The sequence below is a fragment of the Brassica rapa genome, chromosome A02 (assembly GCF_000309985.2).
Source record: "Brassica rapa cultivar Chiifu-401-42 chromosome A02, CAAS_Brap_v3.01, whole genome shotgun sequence".
NCBI classification, from domain to species: Eukaryota; Viridiplantae; Streptophyta; class Magnoliopsida; order Brassicales; family Brassicaceae; genus Brassica; species Brassica rapa.
Window position 1 is genome coordinate 762,435 of NC_024796.2, and position 20,738 is coordinate 783,172.

At 36.0% G+C, this 20,738-nt stretch overlaps 5 protein-coding genes across 8 annotated transcripts; 3 read left to right on the forward strand and 2 right to left on the reverse strand.

Moving 5' to 3' along the window:
* Positions 1-136: 136 nt before the first annotated feature.
* Positions 137-5,744, reverse strand: LOC103850559 (transcription factor DIVARICATA). The gene is made up of 2 exons (XM_009127328.2): positions 802-5,744; positions 137-668 (listed from the first exon to the last, which is right to left on the reverse strand). The coding sequence occupies exons 1-2, from the start codon at positions 1,116-1,118 to the stop codon at positions 344-346; spliced, it is 642 nt and encodes a 213-aa protein (XP_009125576.2). The 5' UTR covers positions 1,119-5,744; the 3' UTR covers positions 137-343.
* A 254-nt stretch (positions 5,745-5,998) lies between these two features.
* LOC103850560 (40S ribosomal protein S17-4) lies at positions 5,999-6,930 on the forward strand. Its single transcript, XM_009127329.3, has 2 exons — positions 5,999-6,167; positions 6,318-6,930. Exon 2 carries the CDS (start codon positions 6,357-6,359, stop codon positions 6,765-6,767), a length of 411 nt encoding a protein of 136 aa, XP_009125577.1. The 5' UTR covers positions 5,999-6,167; positions 6,318-6,356; the 3' UTR covers positions 6,768-6,930.
* A 1,544-nt stretch (positions 6,931-8,474) lies between these two features.
* On the forward strand, positions 8,475-12,547 carry LOC103850561 (transcription repressor OFP13-like). Its single transcript, XM_033285503.1, has one exon. The coding sequence runs from the start codon at positions 11,711-11,713 to the stop codon at positions 12,380-12,382; it is 672 nt and encodes a 223-aa protein (XP_033141394.1). The 5' UTR covers positions 8,475-11,710; the 3' UTR covers positions 12,383-12,547.
* A 243-nt stretch (positions 12,548-12,790) lies between these two features.
* Positions 12,791-15,178, forward strand: LOC103850562 (protein RESTRICTED TEV MOVEMENT 2). Of its 3 annotated transcripts, none has more exons than XM_033285501.1 (3): positions 12,791-13,763; positions 14,006-14,360; positions 14,406-15,178. In XM_033285501.1, the coding sequence occupies exons 1-3, from the start codon at positions 13,670-13,672 to the stop codon at positions 15,010-15,012; spliced, it is 1,056 nt and encodes a 351-aa protein (XP_033141392.1). In that variant the 5' UTR covers positions 12,791-13,669; the 3' UTR covers positions 15,013-15,178. The 3 variants fall into 3 exon arrangements, with proteins under 3 accessions (XP_033141392.1, XP_033141393.1, XP_009125580.2); XM_033285502.1 differs by having other exon boundaries at positions 14,451-15,178; XM_009127332.3 differs by having other exon boundaries at positions 14,006-15,178.
* Positions 15,179-17,869: 2,691 nt separating this feature from the next.
* On the reverse strand, positions 17,870-20,693 carry LOC103850565 (histone-lysine N-methyltransferase, H3 lysine-9 specific SUVH1-like). Of its 2 annotated transcripts, XM_009127334.3 has the most exons (3): positions 20,219-20,693; positions 18,139-20,078; positions 17,906-18,055 (listed from the first exon to the last, which is right to left on the reverse strand). In XM_009127334.3, the coding sequence occupies exon 2, from the start codon at positions 20,050-20,052 to the stop codon at positions 18,145-18,147; it is 1,908 nt and encodes a 635-aa protein (XP_009125582.1). In that variant the 5' UTR covers positions 20,053-20,078; positions 20,219-20,693; the 3' UTR covers positions 17,906-18,055; positions 18,139-18,144. The 2 variants fall into 2 exon arrangements, with proteins under 2 accessions (XP_033141395.1, XP_009125582.1); XM_033285504.1 differs by having other exon boundaries at positions 17,870-20,078.
* Positions 20,694-20,738: the final 45 nt, after the last annotated feature.

Here is a 20,738-nt window from a genome sequence, read left to right on the forward strand (position 1 = left end):
TTGAAGAGAAGGAACATACTATGTCATGTGTTCTTGTTAAGTTGTTATGTATCGTTTTTTTGTTTGGTTAAAGAAATGGAACATACTTACTGTATGTGTTCTTGTTTATGTAATACCAATAAGTGACTGACTCAACTGAATGAAAACCCACCATATGCATTTGACTCAAAATACCAAAACATACTTGTTTTTACAAAAAGAACATTACTATAAAATATTTTATTATTTCGTCATCATCATCATCAGTATCAGAAAATACCTAATCCTATTGCTTACTATATTCACATTAAAATGAGTAAAACCCCTAACTAAAGCCATTACCAATCTCTTTCCCCCTATTTTATCACATCCCAAAACCGAAATCCTCAAAATGACCACCAGGAGTCAACTCCTGACCAAACTCTGACACCAGCTGTTGCTGAGTCTGCACAGGGCTCTCATGCTGGCCAGTCCACTCCATATTGGAACCAGGCATGGCTAAACTAGTATCGACCGTAGTTATGTCGTGTATGCTCGACCTCTTCCTCTCTTTCTTCACCGAGTTCTGTCTAAGGAAATATTTCTGAGCATGACTTGCTACTTGCGTTGGTGTCCTCGTGACCACCACGTTCCTCGATATGCTCCTCCAATCTCCTTTACCATATCTATCTAATCCGATCAGAAACAATCTGCATGAATTCATATTCAATTATATGTTAATTAATCACCTAAATATAGCAGAGAAACGAAAATATTTTTATATTTTTGATAATTAGTAATTACCATAACCAACCAAAACCCTAAATTGTGATTGATACATACTTGTGTTCGTTTTCCGACCAAGGAGTTCCTCTTTTCCGCTCACCCTCGCTGTGTTTAGTCCCAAACGAGATCTGACCGGCCGAGTCCCAACCCGCCGCCGCCGCTGAGTCATCTATGTAATCAGGGACATCAACTTGGCCGGAATCGATCTGGAAGACATCATGCACCAAAGCCTCGTAATGCTCTCTAACTTCACCAACCGGTTTGTGGAGCTGATCGGCGATTCTCTCCCACCGATTGGGAGATCCTTCAGGGAAAAACACCAAAGCTTCCTCGAACCTCTTATCCTCCGACCTCGTCCACTGACTTGACGCCATTTCTAAAGATTTATTTGTTTAGTGTTATAGAAAGAAAGACTCAAAAGTGGATAAATCCCCAAAAAAATTCTGAAATTAGTTGGAGGTTGGAGAAACTGTTGGACTCCTTCCGATTATTTATAAGGATTCTCTTGTTTTTTCTTAGGAAAGTTTTTTTTTATTATTAATGAAAATGAGGTATATAAAAGGGAACAATATGCTGGAAAATTAAAAAAAGGAGGAAGCAGCTCAGAGACCAACTTCAACACGGTTTCTATTTCTCTTTTCACTTCTCTAATTTTCAATTTCTTTTATTTAATTTTAAGGTTACATTGCTCCGGTTTGTTACAGTTTTCTCTCCTTTTTCTGATTTTTATTCTTTTTATTATAAGCATATGCCATTTTACGTCCCAATAATGGCACAACACGTAGCTATTAAAAAACAAGTAATAAAAACAATCTGGAAAGACTTATTTTCATGTTCACATTCCAGAAGGAATCATATCTAGTGTGTACTTCTCTTTGATGTACCTTGTTTGTCAGTCTGTCGCTATTTCTTTTCGCTTTTATTTGGGGTCCAAACTCCAACGTGTACTGCTTTCACTTCACTTTCTTAACTGTATGGTTTTTGTGATATTTCGATTTTAATTAGAGTAATTATATATTTAAACTTTACTTTATTTACTATTTAGGCCATTCATAATTCGTTTTTTATGTGTTCTATATTTCCAAAATAATTTTTTTTATCTTATCTTGTTTTATTTATTTTTGAATGATTATTAATTTTAAAAAAAAAGTGATTTCATTTAATTAAATTGATATTAGATAAGAATATATTAAAATATTTTTTATAAAAATAGTCAGCGCGTGAAAAATATTAAAATGACATTTAAAAACAGAGAGAATACAATTTTGTTGTTTATTTTCAGTGCATATGTAATAGTAATCCTATCGTTTTAATTTTTAAAAGTTCAAAGCGCATGAATCGCTTTTGTCTTAACTAACTAACTATACTATTCATACATAGCTCCATGCCTCAGTTAGAAAGAGTTTTAGTTTGGTTTTCGTTGGACGTTTCCATATGGAAAAAAATGAGTGCTTAACTTATTAAATAATCCATGTAACAAAAAGCAAAGACAACACTTATTTTTGTCTTTTCTTATTTGGATATGTGTTTATTTAGTTATATTATCGAGTCTCGACGAACTTCAACAGATTAAACAAAAGGAAACAAAGGAACTTCAACTTAATATTCAAGTATTTTAGCTGTACTTGTTTTTTTAATATGTAGCAGTTCACTTGTTTTAATATGGTTTACTCTGTACACACTTTTACTAGTTTAATTGGATCTACGAGTTAAGTGGATACGTTACGTACTCCACGAAGGTGCATGGACCGACTCTTCACCACTATTAAGCGATGTGTCTTCTGCCAATTGTTTCTCGATGATACTTTTTGGCATCTGATTGATGCACCAAGGTGACGTGGCCTCTCGATTAGTTGTCACGTGCCCTTTTGAGAAAAATCTAATGCTTTCTTGTTCTTTTATAAGCTTTTTGTTTATTACCTACCATATGTTTGAGTTTTGATATTATCTTCAAAAATATGAGGAAACACACAAAATTCACAAATAATTACGAATGGTGGTAGCCAAAATATGGAGTTGTGAATAGAAAAGTTATAAATCGCAAAATAGAAGAGAGTATACATTGTTAAGATTAAAAAAAAGTGTATAAATAAACTGTAATATTTCTTCCAAAAGTTAGCAAAAATCCATGCGATGTTAAGAAAAAGGTGGCAAAATAGAGTTTAGAGATGTTCCAAATCAATTATTACATATGAAGTTTAGCTCGCAGTTAAATGAGTAATTAATTATGTCCGTAGCCCCTCTATCATATAGCTAGACCATTTGGGGCAAAAAAAAACCTAGAGACTAATGATCTTCTTCTTTTTCTTGGTCAAATATTTTCTTGCTTTCACTACATGGTTCAGGTGTTAGATTTTAGAGCTATAGATGGCTCGTTCTATAATTCATTCATAACATTTTCGTTTTACAGGATGTTACTCTCAAACCAACAACAAGCTTTTAAAGGTTACAACAACGACAAGACTTGTGTTGCAGAACCTCAGGTTTAATGTTGGCCTGCTGGTGAGCTTCCAGGCAAAGGATATGACAAGATAGTTTTTGGTTAAGGAGCCAGAGAACAGGCTCAGGTCAGATAATGGTTCTACAGAGATTAAACGACATCCATTCTTTGAAGGATAGAATCGGGCTCTAATCCGGTGCGCTATACCGCCTGAGCTGTCGGATTTCTACGAATTTGGTGGTGGACCAGAGGCTGCAGGTTCACGTGGAGGAAACGATAATAGGTATCTTGAATGTAAAGCCATAGGCGATCATCTTGAGTTTGCATCGTTCCAAGATAAAGGTCTTGCAAGACGAGAAAAATTTCTTGATAAAAGTATTAAAGAGTAAACATTGTTGTAAGTTATCATATCTTAAGTCTAATATGTAAATTTTAGCCACTTTTTGTGACATCATAATCCCATATATGCATCAACTTTTTCCCTAAAAGTAGCTCATATATAAGACACTTAAAAGTACATAAATATTGGGAGAGGCATAAGAGAGTTTTTGTAATAACAAGAAAGAAATGTAGAAATGAATAGAAAGAACACATGAGCTTCTCCTGCTATAGCTTCTGCTTATGTCACACTTGGAACCCGATTATCTTTGGTAAATTTCAGGACACTCTAAATGGTAAAGTACATGAAATTTCCAGTTTAACTTGTAGATGACATGTGTAACATCCTACAAGAAAACTTTTAGTTGATCTCCAACATAGAATCATTGATTGCTTCATGTAGTATTACATATATCATAGTTATCTCCAACATATAATCATTGATTGCTTCATGTAGTATTACATATATCATTGAACCCAATTCATTTGATTCATCTAAGTGTTACCGATTGGAGCATTTATGTTTTCTCAATGTTATTGTGTGTGAAAATGTTATTGAGTACAATGTTTAAAGTTTATGACCATGAACCATAACGATATGGTAATTCTATTTGTATGAGATCAACAAGGACAAAAATAAATATTTAACTAAAAAATAATATATCATACTTCATAATAATATATCTATTAGCACATTGACTTTAAGACTATGTATAATGATTTCAATATTCAACACATTCCACTTCATCTTTTAACACTATGTCATTTTTTTTTTCTTTCACATCGTCATTCAACACACATTCAACTTTTATTCACTACAATGGTTTTGTTGAATAAAATTCGACACTCTATTTTATTTATTAATAATTATTTTTTTTCTATATCAAAGTTAAATAAACTTAGTCTCTATTTATAGATAATTTAAAATAATAAATTTAAGTATAAGAAATAAAATAAATTATTAATTTATAATGAGATTAATTAGTTTTACATAACTAAGAGAATATCAAAATATTAAAAATCTTTAGAAAGTGACAAGTGTCGTCGATGATCTCCACTTTCTTCTTATTCAACATGTTGAATCTTTTCAACACCAATTAATCAACATCATCAAATTTCAATTTTCAACACCCTCGTTATAAGGATTTCAATTTCAATTTCTATGTTCTTGTGAATAACAAATCTCCTTGCTATAAATGATTTTTTCTTGATTAAATCTTCTAAAGCGTTTATGGAATCTTATAATATAGCTATACTATTTATTTGCGTATTTCAGAATGGAATCTTATAATATAGCTATACTACTTATTTGCGTGTTTCTTAAAGCGTTTATGGAATCATATAATATAGCTGTTCATTTTACAAAGTATAAATATATATTTTTCTTTTATCACTTTTTTTCTTCCTCAGCTTTATAATCTTCGATAACCCAAATATATGTAAGACAAATCTTCACCAAATCTTTACTAAATCTTTTTTCAATCTATAATACTCCATATTCCAAGCTACATTCGTACAAGTCTAAGGGGGCAAATAAAACTGAGGGTTAGAAACTTCATTTGAACTCTTATTTGTATACTGTACACTTCAATTTTCTTCTGTTTTGGTAGTTTGTTAATTTCCCGATTGTTTTTGGTTTTCTACCTAATTCACTCTTTTTTATCAATGTTTTTTTGATTAAATTTTTAAAAATGTATATTAATTGTCTTTTTTCATTTTTTTTCAGTGAGAACCGAGAGAAACATCGATAGTGCTGATCTTATGATTATCATGAAAGCTTTTGCGAATTTTATCCAGCATAGGGTAAAGAACGTCTTGATAATCGCCGGAGACAGAGATTTTGGTAATCTTTTGAGGACATCTATGAAAAAGAAGAATGTAAACCTCATGTTAGCGTACCCAGAAAAAGGGAGTGCGTTTTTCAAAGATGAGGCATGCACAACTTTCAAATGGACTGTTGAAAGATCTTTTGATGCTCCTGAGCTGATGATAAATGGAGGACGTGGGTAATAATGTGGGTTGGTAGAGTTTCTTTGTGTGTTTTTTAAGAGTGTTTCTTTGTGTGTGTGATCTGTGTTTTATTTTAAGAGTGTTTATTTTATGCTTTCTCAATGTAATTGTTTGTGGCAATGTTATTGAAAAAAATGTTTAAGACCTTATGACCATGAACCATCTGGACTTGGTAAACCTTTTTTTAGCACACATTTTGGTCAGTTTTGTTAGAATAGATCCCTGTTATAGTTAGCACATTCACTCTAAGTGATATCCTATTTGATTAAATATTAAAAATTATACACCTAAACGAACAAGCTTTTTTAACTTTGTAACTTTCTTGAACTATCGCATAAAACGTAAACTGTAACATCTTAAGAAAATGCGTTACATGATCAAACTATCGAAAAAGCCGCTCTCAAAATAAGCATTATTGATTCTAGACGCAGGCCTAATAAAAACTGGGCCTCATGCTCGAGCCCGTATCTAGGGAGAAAAAAAATAAACCCTAACGAGAACGTATCTATATTTATAACAAAACGCAAATCCTCTCCTCCAGTCTTTGCTTCTTCATCATTTTTGCCGCCGCCTCCTCCTTCATCTTCACTCGCAGGTACGTATCTCTTCAAGGAACACAAAGGAAGCTACTAGAGAATCATGTGCTCTAATTATTAGATATTTATTCATTCCTCCTTGCGTTTTCTTAGCTTAGTTGATGTTATCAATGGCTTAGATTTCGATGATAAGTTATTGCTCTTATCAGGTATAAGTCAAAACAGTTTTTAAAACATAAAACTGAAAGATGGGGCGTGTCCGAACCAAGACCGTGAAGAAATCATCGCGTCAAGTGATCGAGAAGTACTACTCTCGCATGACGCTCGACTTCCACACTAACAAGAAGATCCTCGAGGAAGTCGCCATCATCCCTTCGAAGCGTCTCCGCAACAAGATCGCTGGATTCTCCACTCATCTCATGAAGAGGATCCAGAAGGGACCGGTGCGTGGTATCTCGCTCAAGCTTCAGGAGGAAGAGCGTGAGCGCCGCATGGACTTTGTGCCCGATGAGTCTGCTATCAAGACCGATGAGATTAAGGTTGATAAAGAGACTCTTGAGATGCTTGCTTCCCTTGGGATGTCTGACGTTCCTGGTGTATCTGTGGTTGAGCCTCAGGCTGTGGCTCCTTCTTTTGGCAGGCCACCAAGAAGGTACTGAGGAGTTCAATCAAGAGAAGAAACTTGCTGTTCTTTAGAGTGTTTATTGTTTCTTTTGTTTGGATATTTATGTCTGAATCTGAAAGTGATACACTCTTTTTTTTTATTACATTGAGTTTGGAGTTTTTGATGATCATTAATATTTGAGTTAAAAGTTGCAACTATTGTAGTTCATGCGTTCTTTGTTCTAAATATTTCACAACTCGAGATGAGAGCACATTGTTAATTCAACGTTTAAATTGATAACGGTTTGATAATTGAACATTGTCTTATGACTTCGATGGGCCTAAAACCAGATAAAGTTGTGTATCATTGTCTTTAGGACTTCGCTTCTGTGGCGTGCTTCATTGGCAGAGGCTTACATTTACTAGGGAGTAATGTTAATCACAAGTAAATGGTAGAAGCAGGTTGGTCTAAGTGCGTGTAAGATCGAAGGTTCTAGTGGTGTGCTCACAGAGACGTTCGCACCTGATTGGAGCTCACATAATCATCACCGTAGTAGCTACTTGGATCAGGTTTTTGATGTGGATCCCGAGGAGGATGTCGATGAATGATGATGCTGATAATGTTAACCCTGTTTCTGGTTTCTTATCTTACAAGTAATGAATAATAGTCATATAAGTTGTAACAATTTTAGTCTTTAGTATAGAGCAATATCGCATTTCTTGCCAATAAAAAAATTCTGAACTAAGATATCACTCTGATCTAATATATCGATCATGTGCAGATCCAAAAACTAACTGAAAATGTATCCGTAAATTCATATATATAATAGGGCAATTGCACTACATATCTATGTTTGAAACATTATTTAGTTGATTGGTAAGTGCACTGTTGACAAAATCATAATCCCACCTTTACCCCTAATATAATTCAAACATTTGCAAAACCTTTTTATATTATTTATATTTCCTGTTTATTCTCTTTCTCTTCTATAAATAAAAACTTATTTCCTATTTTATTAAAACTAAATAAAATAGGAAACTAGTTAAGAATGAGCATGAAAATTAAATATTCAATATTTCTCTTATTAATAAAATCATTCATGTTAATCTGAAACGGATTTTTTTTTTGGGTTAAACGGCTTTGAAACGAATTCATGCTGGTGCATTATTTTAAATTCATTAAAAAAAGAAATATTGAATATTTAATTTTCATGCTCATGCATAACTAGTGGTTAAAGGTTTTAAGGTTTAAGATTTAAAGTTTTGCCGACGACGTTTAGAGTTTAGTGCTTTTGTAATCGTTGTTAACAACCTCAAAATTTTTTTTGACAATTAATATTATTTTAAAATTAATTTTTATCTTATACATAAATAGAATATAACATGACAAATTTTTATTGAATGTCAGTTTAGCGATGAACACAAAAAAACTCATATATTACGACATGATTGATTTTGTCGCTAGCACCCATAAACACAGTTTTTACGGTTGTTGGCGTTTTCCAATAATCATAAACAAATATTATAAATCGTTTCAAACTGCTCTACACCTCTAAAATTCAAAACTGGTTTCAGCTTGCGTTTGCTGGCAGTTGCGAGAAAAATCTATATAACTATAAAAATAAAAATATTCAATTGTAATTTTAAATTAAAATTATAAAAATACTAATATATATATGTATATATATTATTTTGATTTATATTATAATTTTTTTAAAACAAAAATATTTTATATAATTCAAAAAAATTTAATAGTAGAATTATATATATATATACATATATAAATTTTATATTTTTGATAACAATATGATTTGTAATTAAACTATATAAAATATAAATATTTTTAATTTGTATTTTAATTTCTCGAAACGGGAATGCAAGTAGGACAAAATGATGTATCTTCACTACTCGGATATGGTAATGGTCAAGTGCGTAATTTCGCTTATTGTCATCTGTCCAACTAGCTAAATAACTTATTTTGTGCATGGTTACCTCATTAATTTTTGTTTTATGGTTTTCCAGCCAAATTGGCCTATATAATATAGTCCTTTAAATATTAAGAAAATGTAATTTATATTCATATACAAAACTGTATATCTCACTGAGTCTTAACACCTAACTGAACAAACTGCCTTCTCTTAGCAATACATGTTTCGACAGTTGTTAATTTGCGTCTACTATAATTTATAGTTTGTTTTATATACATATTTAAATGTAAAACTTTTAACGAAAAATATTCTATAAGTTTGTTTTATATACTTCTATAGTTTTAAAGATATGCAAATCTGACAATGAAAAAAGCAAAATAATAAGTGTGGATTCTTAATAAAACAGCAGTTAGAACTCTCAAAGCTCATGCATGCCTTAAAACATATTTAATTTTCTAAATACTGAATATAAATATTTGGCCAATACGTTGCATGATACGTTAAATCAAATACTATGAAACATGTGGTTCGCAAACGTACGTTTCACAAGTCACATGTAAAAAAAAAAATGTATAGCAAATAAACATTGATGCACCAAATAAATCATATTGTCGGAAGACGTATAATTGTCACCCATCATTGTTAAGGTTAGGATAAGAACAAAATAAAAAATGCATTAATGATTAACCAATTATGTCATTTATATTATCTTAAATATGTTTATGAGTAGGAAGGCGTAGACAGAAGGAACAAAGAAACGATGGATCTTCCCACTTTCGTACCTTCTTCTCTTCTTCAACTTTGCACTCATGCATTTAACTTGTGGAATGAGTATGAGTGCATAACTTTTTTTATTTGAGTATGAGTACGTATAACTAACAGTGTATTTATTATATATATATAATATTTAATAAATTGGACCAAACAAACCAATGAGGTATTAGTTATGTGACATTATAATTGTATATTAGTTCTAAGTAGTTTAGAAACACATATAGTAGGGTGGTATTATGGTAGAACTAGCTGTTAATGTATACACAATTAAATAAATAACCATGAGGGTCAATGGGGTACATTTTGTTTCATGCATTGCTGGCTTTGCCTGTTGCTCGATAATGCTCTTTTCATGCAATCTTTACAATCATATTTTAAGTCAAGTCGCACTTAATTGTACTCTCTTATTCTTTTTTAAGTAATCCTATATTTTTAAATTCTAAGCTAGATGAATTATTCACCAAAAGTTAGTTTTTAATTAGTGAATCTCGTAGAAACATATGAGTTGTTGATAAAAAAAAAGCAAGAAGTCTCTAGTTCGACTTTAGTATATGAATGGTAAGATACAAATTCTTGACAACATTTAACCAACCAAACTGGTCAAAATCTGTTATGTACCACAAACCACACCTAATGATTATTAACTGGTTTAGTTCAGTATCCTTCCTCTGTGCCGATGAACTAATAGGTTACTTGAGCTATAAAAGACTTAAGAAAAATATTGACATTTATCAAATTAACCTACCTATATGTAATAATTAGTGAATAGTCAATGTTAACACCAACAATACTGAAGGTAAACTTCTTAAAATACTTTATGGTGTTGGATGAAAAAGAAAAAAGTACATATAGTTTCAATCACCGTTGTAGTTGTTGAGAAGTTACTACAACTAAGATTTCTTACAACTGCACATAGCATTTATTATTACTTTTACACTGTTTAAGAAATCTCGAGAATAACTATACATAAAAATATCGAAAATGTAAATTTGTATACTCAAATGTATTTGAAGTAAGTGGGAGACAATATTTTGTAAAATGTATACCCATTAATATTTGCGTGATTCAACGGTACTCTCTTCAATGCCTCACATGAGTTTTGCACCCTCTCTTTCTAACACACATTTTGTTTTCTTCTATTTTCCTATATTTATCCCAAAAATTATCCAATGTATCACGCAAATTAAGGAGAACAGAAAATAATTTCCAAAAGACAAAATGATGAAGGTGTTGGTAAATAAAGTTAAAATGCACGTAAATGAAATGATGTCTTTATTTCACAACAATGGGTTGAACATCAGATTTGGCTATCTTCTAATCTTTCTACTTTCAGTTTACATCTCTGGAACTCTAGAATATTAAACCTTCAAGGACACTTCCAGAAACATGCTCTTACATTCTTCTATACTATTGATCGACCATAAGTTTTCTAGTAACAGTGAAATTATGTCTAGGAACTCCATGAAAACTATATTGTATATTAACATAATTATTTATGCGAAATGAGTTTAAGAGTGATCATGTGCTGAGACTATATATTTATTTGATTCAGTCGACATAGACAGCATTTTCTTAAAATTTATTGTTTGTTGCTAGATACACATGAACTGATGCTCCTCTAGTATATATAGTTGTGCAAGTTGTTATTAATAAGAAGTTAACCATCTATTGTTTTTATTTTATTTTTGAAAAAACATCGTCATCTTCTATTTTACGCACACAGATAAATTGATTATCGTAATTTACAAATAACATGTTGACCGACAGAATATTAATTACTAGAACGATTATAAACTGACTGCAATTTTTTTACAAAATGTCGGACGAATTGTTTTATAAACGTGAAATATTTAAATTTGCATACATGTTTATGTATAAAATGATTGAAAATAGTTTTAAAATAAACAATAATAATTTGAACACAACTAATCAAATATATCGTAAAAATAATTCATATTGAATTAAGTCACATATTTAATTTTCACAAACTAGTAACTCGTTTTGTATAAATGTATAAAAGTACGAATGCTTTAGTTATTTCATTTTACGTTTATCAGAAAATGATGTATATGTAATAATAATTTTACTAACTTTTGATAAATTATTTGGACTAAAGAAGTAAAACATACTTTAGCTGTTGCAAATGTAAAAAATAACTACGAAAAGGAAAATAATAAAAAATACACACATGACCTGACCCCACCAAGCCAGCCCTCTATATATAATTCCCTCCAACTCTTCGCCCTTTCCATTAATAGCTAACTCAAAAAAAGCTTTAAAAAAAAAAACTGAGCTCAATGGGGAAGACGAAGCTCTCATCTCTGTTCAGAGGCGGAGCGGGAAGATTACTAACCGCTCCTCTCTGCTCCAATGCCAAAACACTGTCGTTCCGAGTCGAAGACGACATGATCAAGACCGTTAACTCGGTCTTCTTCGATGATATATTAGAGGCCGCAACGCCCGAGTCATGGTTCACGAACTCGTCCGAGACGGCGAGTCACTCAACCGAGTCGGACCAAGACCTCGACGCGGAATCGCTTGAGACGGTCGTTAGAGGAGTGGTTAGATCGGAGCGGCTGTTCTTCGACCCGGGAGCCACTAGCTCGATCGTGGAAGAGACCAACGAGAAATCGATCGAGGAGATCAGCGTCTCGGTGGCGATGGAGTCGGAGGATCCGTACGGCGATTTCCGGCGATCGATGGAGGAGATGGTGAGGAGCCACGGCGAGCTGGCTAAGGACTGGCGGAGCTTGGAGTCGATGCTGGAGTGGTACTTGAGGATGAACGAGAGGAGGAGCCGCGACGTGATCATCAGCGCTTTCGTTGATCTCGTCTCCGGACTCTCTGATTCGGTGTCGGACTCGGGTCGTTACTCCACCGCCGTGTCGTCTTTGCCGTCGTCGCCGTTATGTTCGTTATCGTCTAAAGGTGAGACGGAAACTGAAGAAGAAGAGAGACGGAGCCGTTAACTTTTTTTTGTTTGTTTGTGATTTTAATATCATTTTTATCGGATTGACTTTTTTGGATTTTATGTAAAAAGTAATTTTAGTGGTTAGTGGAAAATCATATAACTATTCGTAGCAAAATGTGGAGATATTAGAAATGAATAATATATTTTTTTTAAGATTTTAGTATTATATGAAACAAAAAGATCAAATGTTTTATTTATTCTATTTTCCATTGAGTAAATTTGTAACTTAAATAAATGTTTATTTCAAGTTACCATTTTGACAGTTTGTGAGTTTTGTTTAGAAAAAGTGTACCTTACATAAAAGCATTTAATTATCAAATTTGACGTGTTAACAACATTTGATCTGACACTTAAAAAGGTATCATCACTTATGCATCTAATAATCACGTGCAAGTCAATATCTTGAAAGTAAGTTGCTCTTGATCTAGTAAAAAACAGTGAGAAGTCATGTTCTCTTGTGTTCCAATGCGATTTAGGAGGAGGTTAGTTTAAAATGATTTGATTCATGGCTCAAACAGACGTATGTAATAAAACTATTCAAAATTTGTGTATATTTTGAATAAATATACTTCTTACCAAAGAATTCAATTTTATGATAATTTGAATTCTATTAAATACAGAATCATTCTGTATTTTTTAGGATGCATTAAAAGAGAATGGTGGTCTATACTGAGTTTGAAATGAAACAAAGGAGAGTTGTGATTTTGTATTTTGTATTGTGAAATGAAGGAAGAGTAGCATGAGATGAGCAATGGTGGTATGGGCACACTGCACAAACATACACACCTTGTGAATCCCAAATATCATAGACCTACTTTTCTCTTATTATCTCTTTCCATTTATTGCTCTACATTTAATTCTAGGACCAACCTAGACGACGACGTAACGTTCCTCCATTTTTCTGCTATTATTCAAATCTTTACAGGGTTCAAGATTCTCCTGCCTGACTTATCGTGTAAATACCATTGAGAGTTGATACATCTCCTCAGCTGATAAAACCGACGTGTTTGGGGGAACACAAGGCATTAAACTTGTGCATGAAGCAACTCTTTATTCTTTCTTTGTAAGAGAAGAAACATATGATGACCTGAGACCAAAGAAGAGATTTTGCATGAACAGAAGAAGACATAGCCGCAAAACTAAGTATATCCATTGCATAACACAAGAGAAAATGGCTAAGCATTGCAGAAACTCAATTCTTATTTATATGCAGACCAATAAACCCTAATGGATATTATTCAACCAATTCAGAAAGAGATCATCAGAGAGAAAAGAAATTCAATTGATGGCACCAAGTGGGGAAGCCCAAATAAATTTTGTCCCCAAATCTGAATGGAAAGATCAACCTGACGCCACTATTCTCACTATTGATCTTCCAGGTTGGTCCTAAACTTTTTTTCATTTACTACTTTTGCGTTTCTTTTAATTGACATAAGACCTAAGTCGTCTAGTAAAATGAGAATGATATTTCAGCACCTTGCCTAAAGGTATACAAAATGAATGATAGTTCCAGATCCTAACTAGACTAGTACTTGGCCGGGGGATTGGGATACAAAGTGAATATATTAGTTTGAGTCCTTGTGGTGGTTCTAGTTCTGATGTGAATTGGGTTTTTTAACAGGTTTTACAAGGGAGCAAGTAAAAGTAACCTTTGTGCATGCCTCAAAGATGTTAAGAGTCACCGGAGAACGTCCCTTAGGTTATCGGAAATGGAGCTGTTTCAACGAAATGTTCACTGTTCCACGGAATTGTCTAGTGGATAAAATCCATGGGAGCTTCAGCTTCAACACCCTAACAATCACCATGCCGAAGGAGACAATTACAAAGATGCCTAACCTTCCAGAAACTCCTAAAACTGTGGCTGAGAGGGTGGAGAAGCTAGAGGAGAAGAGACTGTTGGAAGTAGCTAGAAAGAAGGAAGAAGAGGCTGAGAAGATCAAGAAGCTTCTTGAAGAGAAAGAGGGGATAATTAGGAAGCTGCAAGAAGAAGCTAAAGCAAAAGAGATGGCTGAGGCGAAGAGGCTGCAAGAAGAAGCTAAAGCAAAAGAGATGGCTGAGGCGAAGAGGCTGCAAGAAGAAGCTAAAGCAAAAGAGATGGCTGAGGCGAAAAAGTTGCAAGAAGAAGCTAGAGCAAAAGAGATGGCTGAGGCGAAAAAGTTGCAAGAAGAAGCTAAAGCAAAAGAGATGGCAGAAGCAAAGAAGCTTCAAGAAGAGGCTAAAGCAAAAGAGATGGCTGAGGCAAAGAAACTTGAAGAAGAAGCTAAAGCAAAAGGGAAGCTTGTGGAAGAAGCTACACCAGAGAAGAGCACCCAGGAGAAGAAGCCTGTGGACTCTACCAAATCTGTGTCTGAAAGAGTAAGCAAGGTTGTGAAATCAGCAGAAGAGAAACTAGGTTATTTGGGGGAGAAGGAAAAGAAAATAAGGAAAGGGATAATGGAGAAAGTAAAGGGAAAAGATTTAACAAGCGAAGAGAAGAAGTCAATGGTGAATGTAGGAGTGGCTACCTTGGTTCTGTTTGCTCTTGGAGCTTACGTTTCCTACACCATTTGCTCATCTTCCTCCTCTTCATCTTCTACATCTTCATCTTCTTCGTCTCCTTCTTCATCAACTTCTACAAAACCAGAATGATATGTTCTAAAGAAGTTGTGAGAAGGAGAACATTTATACTTTGTAAATGTGGTATATTCTGAAATATAATAAAAGTTCTATTGATTGTGAGAGTTTGCTTTTTTATTTTGGTATTGTTCAACAAACATACAATTGTTATGGTTTAATTTAACTATATACTTTAACACTCCACAGAGATATATTGTTCTTTTGTATGTTTTATAACAAATACCATAGGTTCATGTTTCTACGAGGTGGTTTGTGTTACCTTTGGTTTCAGCAGTTAGTAGATGTTCCTTGGCCAAGGCTGGAGCGATTTTCAGTGTCAAAGCTGCATCACTAGCAGTGATGCCTGTTCTTAGAGTTTCGGTTTCAGTCACAAGCATTCTGATTCTACTCATACCTATATGGCCACGAAAGGATCTCATCAGGTGAATGAGAATAGGATCCAACGCAGTATACAATACGATAAGTACCTCCTCGTCACTATGGGACTTGTTTTGGATGACCATCGCACCGCTATCAAACTTCCGTAGCATTACTGACTACCCCAATCATAACACATGAGCCAGAGTCAATATTTCTACATGTAAATTGCTCAAATGTAAGCATTAGAATATTCAAAAAAAAAATACATACACATCAAATTTCTGCGAGAGGGTGCAAGCTTGCCACAAATCGTCTGGAGACAATATTACTATTTCACCTCAGTTTTAGATTTTAGTCCCATTCTTTTCACACTTCAGTGCCTAATAAAGATGATTTTAGCAAAATATTACTGCAAGAAAATAAGAACTGACTTGTAGCTTTCGTGATCTTTTAGATAATCTTACATCAAAGATACAAGTTTCCAGAAGTTTATACCAAAAACGTGAAAGTGTGAATGTTTCGATGATTATCTCATTGATCACAAGAGTGTATTTATACAAGTGTTCATGTCTATCGATATCTACCGTATCTTAACTACGTAAAGATATGCATGAGAATATACTTAGGATATTGGAATATCCTAACTAACACTCCCCCGCAGTCGGAGCGGAGGTTCTCGAACGCTCAGGCTGGAGCGAAATTGTGTGAACAATGTAGATGGGAGTCCCTTTGTGAAGATGTCTGCGTATTGCAGATGTGTGGGGACATGAAGAACGCGAACGTGGCCCAGAGAAACTCTTTCCCGAACGAAATGAATGTCAATCTCGATATGTTTTGTCCGTTGGTGATGAACTGGGTTCGAGGACAGATAGACAGCAGAAATGTTGTCGCAGTAGACTATCGTTGCCTTGGAGAGAGGACATCCGAGATCAAAGAATAAGTTTCGAAGCCACGTTGTCTCGGCCACTGCATTGGCCACACCGCGATACTCTGCTTCGGCACTGGATCGAGAGACAGTGTTTTGGCGTTTGGATGACCAGGAGATGAGGCTGTCACCAAGAAACACACAGTAACCAGACGTTGAGCGACGCGTATCGGAGCAACCGGCCCAGTCAGCATCAGAGTATGCAATCAGATCGGTAGTTGAGGACTTTGTGATCTGAAGACCATGCGTGATTGTTCCTTTAACGTATCGGAGAACACGTTTCAAGGCTGTGAAGTGTGGTTCTCGCGGATCATGCATGAATAAGCATAGTTGCTGAACAGCATAAGAGATATCTGGTCGAGTAAACGTCAGGTACTGGAGAGCGCCAGCTAAGCTGCGGTAGAGGGAAGGGTCCGAGACAGGCGGTCCATCGTCGGCAGTTAGCTTTGGCTTAGTGTCGACTGGAGTGAGACACGGGTTGCAGTTGGTCATGGAGGCTCGATGGAGAATGTCTGCAACATAGTTCTGTTGGCTGAGGAAAATGCCCGTGTCATTGTATGTAACTGATAAGCCAAGAAAGTGGTGCAGTCGTCCAAGATCAGTCATGTCGAAAGCAGAAGAGAGAGCTTTTATGGTGCTGTCGACGAGTGCCTGAGTTGATCCTGTTAATATGATGTCGTCGACGTAGAGGAGTATGTATACCAATTTGTTGCCGTTGTTGAATACGAACAGGGAGGAGTCAGTGCGACTCTGGCGGAATCCAAGTTGCTTGACTGCAGTTGCAAATGTAGTATACCAAGTGCGTGGTGCCTGTTTAAGACCATATAATGAACGTTTAAGTAAGCAAACATGATGGGGTTTAGATTTGTCGACAAAACCCGGTGGTTGGTGCATGTAGACTGTTTCCTCGAGATCACCGTGTAAGAACGCATTCTTGACATCCAGTTGGTGTAGAGGCCAATCTCGTGCTACTGCTAGATGAAGTACAGCTCGAATTGTGGCGGGTTTGATTACTGGGCTAAAGGTCTCCTCGCAGTCGATCCCCGGTTTTTGTGATTTGCCATTAACCACCAGTCGCGACTTGTGGCGTTTTAGCGTCCCATCTGCATTAAACTTATGACGATATAGCCACATTGAACGAAGAATGTTAGTTCCCTTAGGGGGCCGCGGCACAAGAGCCCACGTACCGCGTTTAATATGAGCATCATGCTCCTCAATCATAGAACCGTTCCAGTGAGGATCTTTTGCAGCCTGCACATGAGAGAAAGGAAGAGGAGAGACAACATCTGTATGAAGACAGAGAGGAACCCTAGGTTTAGTGATTCCTGCTTTACCCCGAGTGACCATCGGATGGTTGTTTTGAGTGATAGGTGGCGGAGGTGTGCCAGCCGTAGATGGTAGACATGAACACTTGTATAAATACACTCTTGTGAATGTTTCGATGATTATCTCATTGATCACAAGAGTGTATTTATACAAGTGTTCATGTCTATCGATATCTACCGTATCTTAACTACGTAAAGATATGCATGAGAATATACTTAGGATATTGGAATATCCTAACTAACAAAACGATCTGACACTTACTAATTATAAGATTACATATCCAACAGGAGAAAACATCTTCCACATTCCGAGAAATAGCCAAAGGTTTTGTTGTGAGAAGCAGAAAAAAAATCCTTCACAGCTTACATCTTATGCTGTTGCCGAGTTATATCACATAGAGACTATCACTTTAGTTCCTACCAAAAGCAGTCATTCAAAAGATTCCTGCCAGATGAACAAGTCCAGAGGTTCCATATTCTAATCATATTCACATATCTGTATAGATTCAGTAGATAAATAACACTAACCATTTATCAACCAAATGAACCACGGCAATACTCTGATCCACAAAAGCACTTCTTCATGCCATACAATGTATCACCATTTTGAGCTCCACTTGGTCGAGTAACTCCATAGTCATAAGTCAACTCAGTCATGGGAGGAATGTGAGAAACGGCAAAGAAAGCAACATGCAAGAAGAGCTGACCATTATCTTCATAACTAACCGGCTGCCAGAAAACATTAGGTGAGCAACTATGGTTCATAAACCGTGCAACGTTCCCAACATCCTTACCACTGATTACAAGAGGCAACGGCATTTCAGGTTCTTCAGACACCTCTTCCGAATCAACCTCATCCGCTAAACCACGCTCATAGTTCCATTTAAAAGCGGTATACACACGAGTCGTATCAAAAGCGTAATCATCATTCTCCATAGTCTTCTCCTTCTCTTTAGCCTCACCTGCGTATATACATATAAACGAACCAGCACGGATAGGATCCCACGACCTCAACCCCCATCCTCTATCCACCGTCTTGAACACTTCAAGTTTCACTTTGACTCCCATTTGAGTCACCTTGAGTTTGCAAACCAAGCACGGACAAGACGAGCTGCATTCATACACCATACCCTTGCGGCTAACCAAAACTCCATTCCCACAGTAAGGATAATCACCTCCGTTTCTCCTCACGCAGCGAAAGTTCAAGCTCCCCGGCTTGCACGAGCTGCTACAGTCACAACATCCAATAGAAGGCTGCGTCAGCTTAAAAGACTCCGAGTAAGTCACCTTTGTGGAGTAAGTGAAATAACCAGGACCGTTCTCGTCATCAACTTCATTCACAAGCGACACACCAATGCTTTCAACTCCCGAAGAGAGATCAGCGAGTATAAGCCCTTCCCTCGAAGTCAACCCACCTTTCCACTTTTGTATCCCTATCCACGTGGCGAAAGCTGGAGGCTGACCAGGAGCTCTCACTAGCTTATACTTAAAAGTATTATGTCCCAACTTCCCTTTCTCCACCCACGACTCTTTCACCTCGTAGAGCCCATCGTAAAGATAGATTTTAACACTAGGAGACGCCTCTTTCAACCCTCTTATGACCCGAACCGGACTGTTCCTAACCAAGCTCTTCTCCAACGCTAAATTACCTCTTTCCAGCTTTTGATCCGAGGTTTGCTTCTCTTTATCAGCGTTACCACCGCCCTGACCGGTGTAAACCAAAACATCCGGATCACCTTCTTCGTTATCGTAGTAACCAGACGAGACGATGCTAGTTGCGATAGTGATGGTATCTTCTTCTTCTGTATCTCCCTTGAGGAGAAGATAGTCAATGCCAGCCATCGATGGAGAATGCAGCCCGACCAAACACATCTCGAACCTGAAGAAGAATATGTCACCGATCTCAACGCCGGGGACTATACCAGGTCGTTTCTTGGTGTTTGTGCGTACGCCACGGCTCATGCAAGTGGATCCCGCTTTTAAATCGGCGCGTTTGTTGATCCCGCTTACAGCTTCTCTCGCGTCCTCCAGCTGTGAGAATCTTCTTCTCAAGGCCTCGTAGCGCGTGAGAACGCTCGTGACCAAGTTTCTGTTACCGTTCTCTCTTTCGGGAGAGGTGATGCCGCTCTCGAAGTTTACATTATCAGGACGAACAAGCTTTTTCGGGGTCTTTCTCTTCGGAGTTGAACCCTCCGCGTCAGACCTGAATGATCTTAGAGGAGTGACAGAGGAAGGGTTTGAGTTGTTATGAGTGTGTGGTTGAGAGGAGGTGAAGGGATAGAAAGGGGAGAAGCCAGGAGGGAAAGGACCGAAAGGAGGTGAGCAGACGAAAGGTGGTGGAGATTGATGATTCCCGCTGGGGAAAACGGGTTTTAGTGTGCGTAATGGTTTGATATCGTACACACTCGTCTTATCAGTGTAGCTTCTGAAACTCTCTTCCATGGCTTTGAAACTAATGAACGCAAGATCTGGTGTAAAGGCAAAGATTTTTATTAGGTTCTGGTATTGAAGATCAAAGATGAATTACATGCATGCATAGATTCAGAGATGTACAAGTAACAATAAGCACAAACCCATAAAGATTATTAAGACTGAGAGAAGAGAAAACCTGAAAAGGAACGGACTTGGAGATCGAGAGAACAGAGGAGAAGAATGAGAGGGAAACAAATCGAGCTAAAGTTTCCAGCTTTGGGTAGTGTCTGGGATTTTCACTGACACATGTAACAGTTAGAGGGTATGGTGGGATATTAACCGTTGGATTATTATTCATTTGATCTTTGACCGTAGAAAGATCTAATATGACTTGAGAGACCTACGTGGGAGGTTGTCCGTTTCGTTTCAGTTTCGTCATGTGTACTTGCATTTATGGTGATGCAATAACTTTTTGGAACTTTTGTCAGTTCCCGGTTGCCGGTTGTCGCACGTGTGTAAGAGGTTGTCGTTTCACTTAATTTTTTTTTGTAACATCTATACTATTATTACTATTATTTATGAAGTGATTTTGCTTATTTATCAAATTCTTCATAATTTTAGGTAATTTTGATTACTTGTCATGTTTTTATTAGTAGATTTTAGCTAAATCATTGATTTATTATTTGTTATTAGCTGAGTCATTAATATATTAATTT